This window comes from Myotis daubentonii, chromosome 3 (assembly GCF_963259705.1).
Source record: "Myotis daubentonii chromosome 3, mMyoDau2.1, whole genome shotgun sequence".
Lineage (NCBI taxonomy): Eukaryota > Metazoa > Chordata > Mammalia > Chiroptera > Vespertilionidae > Myotis > Myotis daubentonii.
Genome location: NC_081842.1, coordinates 11,445,191 through 11,458,829, shown reverse-complemented (window position 1 = coordinate 11,458,829; position 13,639 = coordinate 11,445,191). Strand labels below are relative to the sequence as shown.

General features: G+C 46.8%; 1 protein-coding gene across 1 annotated transcript in view; it reads right to left on the bottom strand.

Moving 5' to 3' along the window:
- ADAMTS5 (ADAM metallopeptidase with thrombospondin type 1 motif 5) overlaps positions 1-4,704 on the bottom strand; it is a 48,329-nt gene extending 43,625 nt beyond the window's left edge. The window contains exons 1-2 of the mRNA XM_059686775.1: positions 4,455-4,704; positions 2,327-4,125 (exon numbers count right to left, since the gene is read on the bottom strand). Coding sequence (XP_059542758.1) covers positions 2,327-3,436 — 1,110 coding nt within the window. The 5' untranslated portion in view covers positions 3,437-4,125; positions 4,455-4,704. The remainder of the gene's footprint in view (positions 1-2,326; positions 4,126-4,454) is intronic.
- Positions 4,705-13,639: the final 8,935 nt, after the last annotated feature.

Genomic DNA, 13,639 nt, shown 5'->3' with positions numbered 1-13,639 from the left:
TTTGCATTTTTGAAGTACGCTCAAGTGCATGCTGCATAAGGGTCTCAGAGTATTTTTCTCAGCTCCTTAATTAATAGCACTCTTTTAAATTAGGTGCATGTATGCATAACACACATGCTTTTCAGATATTTGGTCCTCATCCAGTTTGATGTATATACCAGAAGGCCAGCCCCAAACTAAATGGCAACTGCTTCACTGAAAGTGTGATTCTGCTTGGTGAGCAGGCCAGAGAGGGCCCATGCAAAAAGCTTTCCATGTGTGGACCAAATAAGAAATAAGTGTTATTATGATACTTATGAGCAATAAGATAGACTGTTCATTTATTTCTCCCTTGCGTTCATCTATTTAAAATATACTGGTAGGTTTCAGAGCTTGGAAAATAGAAAATGTTAGCTACCCAAACTAAAAACAAATCCAGAAAAAGCAACAGACATCATTTAGAATCACTGACTAGTTTTCCCTTTTCCAGGGAAGCAATTAGGAAAACTGTGGGGCAGGAGGTAAGAAGTAACAGTTTTCTATTAATTTTTTAAAAAGTATGGAATGTGCATTTGCATTTAAAAAGGAAAGTGAAGCATTAAAATGACCTACTCTTTGGAGCAGTTTGCCTACAAAAGTATTTTTCCCTTTGTCTTTACAGAACTTCCTTCCATAAACTCTCTGGAGCCTCCTTCTTGGCAGCCTCTTGTGATGTAGCAAAGCAAGAAATCCAGACATGGAAAGTTGCTCAAAAAAAAAAAAAAAAGAAAAGAAAAGAAAGAACTTGGAAACCAAAGAAGAAAGAAATAGTTCTACAGAACTTCACACTGAAGAATGCAAAACGAATGTTCTTCCGTTTCAAAGGTGAATGTTGTGCAGAGAAATGAAAGGATGTTTCCAGGAGATCAGTTCATGAGGAGACAGATTTTCCATGGTGCATAGCACTGTGTCCTGCTGGGTTCTCCCTAAGCTGCTGCCCTCTGCTGTCTTTGTTTACTTGTGGTTTACATTTATGTCTACCCCAGAAACCACAAGTTTTTCTCCACTCCAAATTTATCAACACGTTTTCTTCATGCCAAGGGTACCTTAGTGAAAAAAAAAGGGGAGGAGGGGGGGAATTTGGTAGTGGAGCTCTGTGATTCTAAAACCTCCTGCAAGCCACCATTGAATTTCCTATCCTAGCTCTGGTTGCTCCATTTCGTCCCAAGGTTTTGCATACTCTTTCAAAGTTTCTAATCCTTCATCTATACTGGGTGGATCTCAAACACTTAAAGAATGAGCTTTAAAAGTCGCTTCTTACCAGGTATCTGAGAGGCACAACTTAAAACTACCAGTTAGAGAAGAGTTGTGCAAATTGAGGCTCAGAGCTGAGCAAGCCAGGCTCAGAACCAGCCCAGACTTTGGTGTCTGCATGTCACACTCACATGGTGTCTGATGATTGTGCAAATAGAAATTGTTCAAATAGAACCTCTGGGCCTATAAAGATCAATGTCTTTCCCTTTCTGTAACCGTCTTCCTTAAAAGAGGAAAACATGAGAAAACATTCTGCCCCATGTCTTAACTCTGCCCAGATCTTTCCACACTGGAGCTTCAGAAACATTCATCCCAAACACAAAAAATGTAAGCTGAGTGTGACCTTTCACTGAGCAGGCAGTGCTGGCAGTGCACTGGGCATCCAAGCCAAAGGCGTTACCAAGAAACCTCACAAGATTGGGTTTCTAACCAAGGAACCTCACAAAATTGGGTTTCTACATCCTCCTCATCCTCCTGCATTCCTTCCTTCCCAGGAATGAGATTCCAACAGGGTGGACATGCAAGAACCTCATCCGGGAGCCAGACTGACTAAAGAGTCCTTGCTTCCCAAACTCTTCCCTCAACTGAATGTGGAAGAGGTTTAAGTACGAATGTATAAACATCACAAAGGAAGGTGAATGGATAAAAATGACTACAGTGGATGGCCCATCAAGCCCATTCCATGGAGTTGGACAAAGTTCTATTTGCCCTGATTTCCAAGACACACTTGCTTTTCCCTTCCCCACTTAGCTATCTTCATTTCCCCTAGCATTCTAGTCCCTTCTTATCCTATTGATGCATCCATGACACCATATCTTGGACTAGAGACATCCTGCCTGCCTGCCTGATTGATTGATTGACTGATTGATTGGCTAAGCAGCTCTGGTTCTTTAAGGCTGGGGCGGCTGCTGGGGTTACCCTGAATACAGGAGCAGAGTGGGTGTCCTGCAAGAAGCAGGTCAGCATATCCAGAGGGGCAGGTGGTTTTCGGAAGACGCCAGCAACCAGTATGGCTGTCCCACGGCCCGACCTCCGTCCACCCGGCTGGACCTACCTGGCGAGTGAAGAGGATGGCGGCATCGTAGTGCTCCTCGTGGTCGTCCCCCAGCTGGTTGTGCTGGTGCTGCCACTTGCAGAAGTTCTTGAGCGTGGTGGCCGCGTTCTTGCTCACCTCCAGGCTCTTGTCCTTGTCGCCCAGCACCACCACCTTCACCACGGCCAGGCGGATGTGGTTCTCGATGCTGGCGTGGCTGTACAGCCGGTTGGCGATGGAGGCCAAGGTCAGCAAGTAATGCTGCAGGCCCCGGCCATACAGCCGCGCCATGGACGCGTCGGCCACCAGCAGCAGCTCCACCTGGCGGGCCCGGGAGATGGAGCGGCGTCGCCGCCGCCACCAGGTCTGTGGTCCCTGGTCCCCGTCCGACGGCGGAGCCGACCGGTCCAGGAGCTGCGGCGCCAGCGTCCAGCGTCGGTCCGGGCTGCTGCGCCGCGAGGGGCGCTCGAGGGGTCCCGTCGGGGACGCGGGGGTCTCGCAGCTCGCGCGCGGCGGCAGGGCCTCGAAGCTGAAGCCCTCGCGGGTGTAGGCGTGCAGGACCCGCGTGGACCCGTCTCCGTACACGCGCCCGACCTCCGCCTCGGCCCGGGGCCCGCGCAGCAGGGGCTTCAGGGTGTAGCGCGCGTGCTTGACGGCGAAGAAGCCGTCCAGGCCGCCGCAGAGGTCAAAGACGGCCAGGGACCGGGGGCTGCCGTCCACCGTGCCCCGGTAGAAGCAGTGGCCCCGGTGGCGCGCGGTGGCGCTCGGCCCGCCTCCCGAGGGCACCAAGCCAGCGGCGCCCACCGATCCATCCCGCTCCAGGTCCAGGAGGAACCTCCGGCCGCCCGCGTAGACGAGGTAGCCCACCTTGCCGCCGCCGGAGTAGATCTGGTCGATGTTCTGCACCAGCCCGCGGCTCCGGCGCTGCGGCGCCAGGGGGTGCGGGTGGCCGGGAGGCTCGGCCCGCTCCCGCGCCTCCTCCCCCTGCCGCCGGCGGGGCTGGGCGGCCGCTGCCGCTGCCGCAGCCCGAGGCTGCCCGGCTTTATCCTGGGCAGGTGCGGCGGCGGGGCCGGCGGCGAGCAGGGGCAGGCGGAGCGCGCACAGCAGCAGGGACGCCCACCTGAGCAGCATAGTGCGCTGCCCGCGGGGAGGGGCTGCGCGCGGGGACTCTATGGGTATTTGTTATTCGCTCTGGAAGGTGCCGGGGCGGGAGGGGGTGGGGGGCACACACTCGCTTGCAAGTTGAGTCAAGTGTCCTGGGAGGGGGACCCAGCAGCAGCGCCGGCCCGTCCGTCCGGGCTGCCGTGCCAGCGTGCGAACTTTTCTTTGTTGGTTTGGAAAATGTTTGGATTCGTGCTCCGGAAAGAGGGAGGGGGAAATAATAAAAAGGAGAAAAGCCGGATGGTGGAGATTCAGCAAATATGAGAAAAAGGAGGAAGGAGGGGGGACCCAAATCCTCCCCAAATGCAGCCACGAAAAGTAAGGAAGGTGATGTGCGCCGCCTCCCGCCCCCGGGACCCGTGGGCAGCGGGGGCTCCACGCTCCGGAGCTCACTTTCTTGCTTATTGGGTGGCTTTCTTCGACTCGAAGGAAACCAAGAGGAAAGGAAGCAAGAAAGAGAAAAAGGCCATAAAAAATTAAAACAAAAACGCCGGGGGCGGCCTGCAGCGAGCCAGCGAAGCGGCGCGTCCGTGTCCCCTCGGATGCGGTGTCCTCCTGGCCGCGGTCATCCCCAGTCGGCCGCTGCGAGCGCCGAGAGCAGCGCGAGCGCTGTGAAGATGCGAGGAGGTGGAACAATGAATTTATAGCGGCATGCCATCCTGCAATGGCAATTTCAACAATTCGTCACTGCAAGCTGCCTCTTAAAGGGAGAGCTTCCCCCACCACTCCCACCCTTCCCGGTCCGCGCCTAATCAGATGGGGGAGGGCGGGCGAGGGGGGTGATCGAGGAAAGGGAGACCAGGAAGGAGGAAGGAACCCGGCGAGGTGGAAGGAGGGAGCAAGGACGGGGGGGGGGGGGGCGGGGGGGGGGAGAGCAAGTATTTGGGTAAGAAAAACAGAAGATTTCCTTGGCCTCATTTAAAGCCACAGCAGCTCCGGATTCGTCTGATATTTCACAACGAATTGGGGTTGGCTAACCTCGGCTTACCTCATCTCCTGAAGGGGTGTTTGGTGTGTTTTGAAAGTTACTGAGACATTTCAAGTCTCTCCCTGCCTCCTTCTCTCCAGCTTTTCTTTCCTTGGGTAGGAAATTCCTGCCGAAAGTTTTTCCCCTTTGCACACCCGCGAGCTCCGGCCTCTTAAACGTTGCCACTCCATCCACCAGCAAATGGCTTTCGGCTTCCCATGCGCCCCCCGCGTCCAGCTTCCCGTGCGCCCCCTGGTCCCGCGCGCCACTCGCCTCCTCCCAGACGTCCCGGGACCGAATTTCTCCCCCCTCTCCCACCCCCCACCTCCCACCCCCATTCCCGGGTCTGAGGCTCCCGACAGTCGCCAGTCTCCGGGTTAGGGCTCCGGGTGACTAACTTCTCCCAGCCACCAGCAGAGGGGCCGGGCCGCCCGAGTGCCGCAGGCGCTTCCTGGCGCGTCGCTGCGCCCAGAGCGCTTCTGTGCCCCCAGCTGGGCCGCCCTCGGCCTGGGAACTCCACGCCTTTGTGTGCGAGCCCTGGGCTCCCCCCTTTCTCAAGCGTGCTTTGCATCAGTGCCCACAATCTGTCACCTAATCCCGGATGTCTGGAACTTCTTTTGCTTTGCTTTAAGAAGGCTGGGCCAGAAGGAGTTAACTCTTGAAGGGAATTGCGCTCATTTTTTACATATGTGTACCCACACTTTTCTTCTTTCAGCCTAAGTGATAATAAAATGATCAATACTGCTATTGGCATTTATCTCTCCTAAAACAACTAGTTATCGCCCTAGGCTCTGACTTGCTATCATTCTCAGAAATTCCTTTCAGGAGGAAAAGAAGACTTGGTTGGGGTGGGCTGTAGGGTGATGCAGATTAGTGGTTCTTAGTACCTCAGTGGTATTGTCACTGTGCCTTGGTTGTCCCTTCTTTGTTTCTTCTGATTGTCCACTCTAATAGGAAGAAAAAAATATCCAATGACTTTGTAACCATTACCTGGCAACTGTCAGAAGGCCTACTCTAGGGGCAGGAGTGTCCTCCTCCCGCCATTATTCCTCACACAAATAAATGAATAAACGGGTGAAAACTGGATCCGGTATTATTAGCACACTTCTGTCTTTCCTTGTGTGTTTAACTTACAGGGATGTGGAGGCCTCAGTGGACCCCAAGCTGCTGGTGGTATTCCTCGATCCTTGGTAAGCGAGCTGATCGCTTTTCACGGAGAGGATCAGGAGTCCTGGGCTGATGTGAGGTCCTCCGAGTGGGAATGAACCCAGGGATGGAATCCTGGAAGTGCCCAGCAATGGTTCCCATGGCCTGTGCCTGGTGCACCCTCTGGAGCATCTGGGTGGCACGGGAGTGAAACATGTCCTGAGTTTAGTGCACGTTTATAATTGAAGTGATCACTGAGGTGGGGGTTTACCCAACCATCCCCAGTGGATTCTGAAATACCTCTAGAACTGGGAGGAAGTTGCTGTTGCTGAAAGCCATTGTCTTTTAATCAACCAACCCCTCAGTGTCTCCTCAGTCAGCGAGTTGCCCATGGCCAATACTACCAGTTGAATATTTTGAGGAAACAGACATTCAGGATGAGTATAGAAAGGAGAACCTAGGTTTCTGCAGGCTTCTCTGTGCCGCCAATAGCCTTCAAGTGTTGTGGGTTTGTGCCTAGAGAAAGCAATGTCTCTCCGGCCAATGCCAGTGAAAAGTAGTCCGATATTTGACACTAAGCACCATCTCTAAAACAATTTCAGTCATTTTAACAATTTCATCATTGTTACTCAAAGGAGCACTTTGATAGGCAGCTTAAATGACAGTGGTTTATATTTATTAATTACAACTAGAGGCCCCTCAGCCCAGATTGTGAGAGGGCATAGGCCAGGCCAAGGGACCCCACCAGTGCACTATCAGGGCCAGGGAGGGCCAGCCAGGTAGGGACTGCAGGAGGGCTCCAGGGCATGTCCAGCCCATCCCGCTCAGTCCTGATCGGCCAGACCCCAGCAGCAAGCTAACCTACTAGTCGGAGCATCTGCCCCCTGGTGGTCAGTGCATGTCATAGTGAGTGGTTGAGCGGCCTTAGCATATCATTAGCATCTTACGCTTTGGTTGGTTGAACGGAGGCCCAGATGATGGGACACTTAGCATATTAGGCTTTTATTATATAAGAGATTATTTAGCATGTAAAGAAATTCTAACTGAATTTTCTTCTTAGTGAACGTTTTTCTGTTCTTTCTAAAACACTACATTTCTCACATGAATCATGTCTCTGAATTTTATGCCTAACTCTAAATTTAATTTAATAATGCATTTGTACTCATACAGATTATTTAAATGTTTAGAAATACATCGAAGAAAATGATAGAAGCAGATAGAGCTCCAAATGTGAACATCAAGAACTAAATATTTATAGAACCATATATCCACAAGGTAAGGAATTCTTCCAGTTTATAAATATAATGAGAAATTCTTACATATTCAGATAATTTCTACTTGGATTTAACTTTATTTTTTGTAAAAGTAATTTGGATACTTTATGAAGTACATTTGGCTATACTTTTAAAATATAACCCTAGTGGGTTAGGATGAACTGCTATGTTCCAAAAAGAATTCATGCCTTTCAGTCCAAGGAAGTAATTTGCACTGAATGAAAGTAGCTTGCAATTATTTATTTATTTATTTTTTTGACAGTAGAACGACAAAATCTATTAGCAATCATGTTCAAGTGGACTAATGGCTAGGTTATTATTTCATTATTCCGGGTAGCAGTTTTACTTGTGCATATTTAATGAGGAATTCCCACTGGGTTTACAGAGTGTCTGATCAAACCTGAGACATAAGTTTACATTTTCCAAAAGGAAGAGAGACTTTTGCTGCCGACTGTTACAGTGGCAAGTTATCTTGGAGGTTATTTAAGGCAACTGCCTCCACTTACCAGTGAGAAACTGAGAGTAGAGACCGAAGTGCTTAAAGAGCCCACAAGTGGCCAGCTCCTCCGAACCTAAATCTCTTCCCCCCTTGATTGGTGCTCAGTCTACAACACCTCTTAAAACTTATCCAGTTCAACAAATATCCATCGAGGGACCGTTGCAAAGTGCTCTATGAGGGTCTCTGAAGGCGTATAAAGATGAATTAGCCATGATTAATGTTCAGAGCAGCTCATGGTTCAGAAATGGAGCCAATTTCCCAAGAGAGACTTGGAATATGAGCCGGAAGCTACAAGTATAGAGGGAAGAAAGCAAGAGAATGGCTCCTGCAGGTCCTCCAAGATTTGTGTCTCCAGTACAGCTTCACTCCACAGGATTTGTGCATCCTTGTAGGTTGTATTTTCTCAAATTTCCATTTGCCGAAGTATCATTTCCTTCCTCTCTTGCATCTATGATTTTAATGGGAAGAGTGAGGAAGTAACAGACAATAAAACATTCCCCTCCAAACAACACCTGCTCCTTACCTCCCATGTAGGAGAGTTGCAGTCTCTCAAGATCTCTACCTGGTTTTTTTTCTCTTCCCTAGACCTTGCAGTATTTTCAGCTCCGTGACCATCATCTTCCTCAGTGGGAGGATGGTAGAAGCTGGGAGCCGAGCACTCCACCAGGACTTGAGGCCATGCAAGCCGCCCGAGAGACCTTGGGCCAGCCTTTTCCTCCAGTGTCACTTAGCTTTGCCAATTCTAGTTTTCATAAGACTTTCCTCAAAACCACAGGTTATTTTAGGGACCTCGTATAAATGCAATCAAGCAGTGTTTGTTCTGTGACTGGCTTAGTTTTCACTTATAATATCTTGCAGGGCCACCATGTCATCACACACAAAATAGTCAAACTCACAGAGGCAGAGAGTAGAATGATGGTTGCCAGGGGCCAGGGCAGGGGAAGTGGGGAGTTGTTACTCAATGAGTATAAAGTTTGAGTCTTGCCAGAAGAATAAGTTGTCAAGATCTGTACAACATCGCGCCTGCAGTTAACAGCACTATATTGTACACTTCAAACACTGCTAAGGGTAGATTTTGTGTTTGGTTCTTACTACAAAACCAAACCAAACGAAACATAACACTTTGGGAATAAGAAAAGGAAATGGATGAACTATGCTAGCTTTGATAGGAGTCCTGATGTTGTAAAAGGTGAAACTATATCTGAACAGTCCTTCTCTTCTTTTCCAGCCTTTCACCTCCATCTGTATCTCCTCTAATGTTCCTCAGTGGTCCAACATGCATCTTTAATATATATTGATTTCAGAGAGGAAGGGAGAGGGAGAGAGAGAGATAGAAACATCAATGATGAGAGAGAATCATTAATTGGCTGCCTCCTGCATGCCCCACACTGGGGATTGAGCCCACAAACGGGGCATGTGCCCTGACTGGGACTCAGACCATTGCCCCCTGGTTCATAGATCAATGCTCATCCACTAAGCCACACTGGCTGGGCCTAACGTGCATCTTGATCTTGACACACTGGTGCACGCCCACAATCTCCCACACATTAGACACACCAGGCATGTCAGTATGGGTGTGCTCACACACACTCATCCAAACTCAGTTTCCCCTCTAGGCTGCACGGATGGTGAGTAGAAAGTCCTGATCAAAGCTGAGATAATAGGAAAGGGGGTTCTACCAACTCTACCTTGCCCCTTGCAAACAAAACTTCCTTGGGACCTGCAGTGTGGACATTTTATTTTTCCAGGGACCATTCCTGCATTCCTGATAAAACTCACATCATTTTACCTGCTATCTGCTTAGAAGCAGGCCCTCTGTGCTGATGGATAACATATGCTTCAGAATCAGTTTTCCCTAATAAAAGAAAAGAAAATTTTGGAAAAGCTACATTTTCATTTTTCTTATACACAGGAATTTTATACTGTCTAAAAGTCTTCGAATGAATAATGTACATGTGTATTATTTAAGACATACAGGTGCTCTTGGTAAAGCCAAACCGACAAGTCAGTTTTATGCTGACCAGCTGTGAAATGTTGTTTTAGCTTTTCTCACGCAATTATGTGCATATTACTTGCTTTTATGAGTTCCCCCAGTTCTGCTTTTTCCCTTTATTTTCCGGAAATCATCTCAAAATCAAACCTTACTGGAAACACATGGAAAATCAGGAATTTCCAGCCTAGAGTAATTCGAAACGTTTGAGGTTTTTATTTTTTCCTACATGATGGCAAATTCAAGCAGAGATTTCAGATTACTGAATGAGTAGTAGTCGTAGTTATAATTGTATCAGGTAAGAACTCTTGGTTCGCAGCCCTGCAATTAGGTGCTTAACTCAGGAGTATCACAGTCTTCCTCGAAACTATCCAGTCTTTCCCTATGAACTGCATTTCCCTTATTCTGATAGTAAAGTAACCTCATTAGCGACTACCTCATTTACCCCTGCGGGTAAGAAAATGAAAACAGTATCGGCCTAATCAATAAGGCTGCCTCCCACCCATGACGCTGGGGTCACTGCAAGTTGCTTACATGGTTCAAGAAAAAAGATACACAGTATTCTTTTCCCATGACTGCCCATAGACTATTATATCTCTCGAATACACACCTCCCTGATCAGGTACTAGCAGGTGGAAAACCAGTCATCCAGGTTTTGTTCCTACATGAGGATGGAGGTTCAGGGAAAGGCATTGCTGTTTTTCTTTCTTTTATTTAAGTGGTGTCACTCCTCCTATCATCCTCCTCCCAACCCCTGAATCATGTTGGAAACAGGAAGGGACAAGACCACCATTGCAGGTGGAATGAAGGAAGATTTGATTCTAAGACCCAGAAAGGAACCCCTTGTGTGGCAATCATCATGAACTCCCCTTTCACCACCAGCTGAAGTGCCCAGAGTCCCAACGAGGTTGCCACCTCTGACCCCTGAAGATAGGGGAAGATGAGTGTGAGGCAGCAGGAAGCCAGGAGGAAGTGGGACTTGACCGATGTACAGTTCAAGGTATTAACCTTGGTCCAGTTTCCTCTATTCTGCTCAGAAGCCAGACTTTCGATTTTGCACCTCTCTTTCTCATTTTGGGAAACTCTTCCAACTCAGAAACACCCTTTCCAGTCTATGTTAGCGATGAAACAAGATTTCCCCTGGTTCTTCAGGCATGGGATAAGGGGCTGCAAATTCAAGAACAGAGCGGGGTAGGAAAGCATGAGGATGTGGTTCTATCTCAGAAGGAGCCCTCCCGCACTGCATCTGCCCACAAAGGTGATCAGGCCCTTGCCAGCCCATGTGAGTCAGGGCCCAGATGTTTTAGGTGAATGTTTAATGAGATCTGGAAGATTTCTTTTAACTCGTGACTTTAGAATTAATTACCTATAGTTAGTTGTGAATTACTAAACATAATGAACTAGATCATCTTTAGCCTGTTTTTAAGCATCTCAGATCCCAACTCATTTCTGCCAAAGCGTTAACCAAACAGGTCATTATTTTGTTCATCTGTTTGCTGAAGAGATGCCTTTCTTTTAGAAAAATCAAATGAGGTGCAGATTGACACTAAAGAAGGTGGGGGCATCAACAGAGGGAAACTGTCAGGGATACTCTCACGTGTATCACACAGCTAACTCTACAGAACTTTTTAGAAAATATTGGTAGTCGGAGGATGAAAGGAAAGACTATCCCCATTGGCCTCTTTACTAACTTCCAGCCAAACAATTTACCATCCCCCAAGTGCAAAACAATGTCTTGGGATGATGGGGTGTTTTTGTGTTCCCTCTTCTCTCTTCACCATAGACCTTGTTTTTGTTTTGGTCATTGACTAGTCCAATGGTTGGGTTCCTCCCACACAGGTAAACGTTTTGCATGCTCAAAATAATGTTTCAGAATTATTCTTGGCCTTCCTCTCTTCCTTCTTTCCACACTCTTTTTTTATTCTCCTCCCTCTCCCTTTCTTCTGTATCTGTTCTTCCCACCAGAATGCATGCCCCAGGAGAACAGCAACAATGCTTGCCTTTGTCACCATTGTAGCTCCAGTTTCCAGCTCAGTAATTGGCAAATAGAAGGTAAAACATTTAGGTTAATAATTTTTAAAGGTTTGTTGATATTTGTCTATCACTCTTAACCACTCTTTCTCTAATAATACAGTCATACCTCTTCAGGGAAATCCAATCCACATATTTGAATAAAGCTGATCCCATTCCTGTCCCCTTTCCATAGGTCTGGTCACTTGATACCAAACCTGGCAACTCTGAGTGTCCCATGGATTTGGCCATGGCTGTTGTTTCCAGGAAAAGCTCTGCCCACTGGAGTCCCACTTGGGACATTTCCCCAAGTCAGTAGCCAAATGTACTCTTTCTCCATGATCGGCAGATATAAGACCATGCATTACAACAGAAATCTAACTGCTATAATAAACACCCATAAATCCTCAATGATCTCACACAACCGAAGTTTTGTTAATTGCTGTAATAAACACCATGAAATTCTCAGTGGTTTTACATAATCAAGTTTTATTCTTTGCTCATAGTACAGTTCTTCGTGGGGTGATAGCAGTCTATGCAATCATTTAGGAATTCAAGCTTGTTTCATTCTGTGATCCTACTCCATCCCCTACCTGTTTCCTGGAAGGCAGACTTAGAAAGGGAAAGTCGACAAGTCACCTTCTCTTACTTGCCTCATTCTACAAGTGGCATATTTCATTTCTGTTTGCAGTCCATTGGCTAAACTAGCCAAATGGCCCCACCAAGATGCAAGGTGTAGGAAGGCACCTGGGGAATATAGAACAGACGTTAGCACAAGAAGAAAGGGGGATTAAAAAAACCCCACCTCATTAGTCTCTGCTGATTACCATTTATTTACCTTAGGGATGTCGCCAAATAGAAACAAGACTAAGAGTAAAGCCAAGCAGTGGTGAGAAAGAGAACAAGAGGGAGAAAGTAAGGAAGAGGGAGAAAGAAAAAAAAAGAGCAAATAAAGAGAGAGAACACCATTAAAACCCTTGAGTCAGCAATGTCAATAAAATACTCATTTTTGTTTATGCTGTTTTAATTAGTTTTGTCAGCAAAAATGGATAGGATTTGGATGAGCACATTCCTGTTATGCTTGCCATATTGTCTAGTCTCAAGCCCAATGCTTTGCATATGGTAGACAGTCTAAATAATTTTTTTAAAATGTTGATTTCAGAGAGAGGAAGGGTCAGAGAGAGAAACATCTTTGAGGGAGAAACATCAATGAGCTGCCACCTGCATGGTCCCCACTGGGGATAGAGTCCACAACTTGGGCATATGTCCTGACCCAGAATCGAACCAACAATCTCCTGATGCATGGGACAATGCTCAACCAACTAAGCCACGCTGGCCAGGCTAAATAATACTTTTGAATCAAAGATTATAAAAATAAATACTCATTGTTAATATGTTAGCTATCAAACTTATCTCATACATTGTTCCTAAAAATTGTTGTCTCAAGTAATTAATAAATGCACACCAAATATTATATTATTGCATATCCTGTTATTTTGTTCTATGTGCCTCAGCTGTGCATGTCTCATGTTGGTTTATATCAAAATTGCCAACACATTTTATCTGGGTTGATATACTAATTACAGAATTTTTATATTTATGATTAGTTAAAATGGAGATTTTCGTTGTATTTCTGTTATTCTGAGTTTGTTTAATCTTATTAAATACTGCAAATATGTGAAATTCTGGAATATAACAACTTTCCAGGGTGCAGAAGAGGAAAGTAGCTCACCTGCCTCTTCTCTGTGCCTAACCCAGTGGGGGCACAAAGGCACTGATCACATAGCTCTTAGTAGCTAAAGCAGAAAGCCAGAGCTGAACATTATAACAACCTCCCACCCCACCCCCGCACCACCACCAAACAGTAAGGCATGGAAGTAGCAAAAGATGTACATTGTACTAACTACCTATATGGTTGGGCACACCCATCCAAGAATAACCATGGCAACAAGCCAAAATGCCCAAGTTTATATACCAACCTATTACTGTCTGTGATCCTGGGGAAGTTATGTAGACCCTTTGTGCACCTGATTCCTCGTCTGCAAAGTGTGACTATTGTAAAACCTGCCTTACTGGTCAGGTTAGGAGGGTTGGCCTCTCATACCCAGTAGGGTTTTTATTAAGATTAAGAGTTTAAATATGTATGAAGTACTTGGTTCATAGCAAAGAAATAACGAATGTGTTATTACGATGATGATGATGATGGTGGTGGTGATGATGATGATTCCATGTTAGCAGCTGAGGACTTTGTTTTAACTCTTTCATGTCCGTTTATATTTTGGCTGAA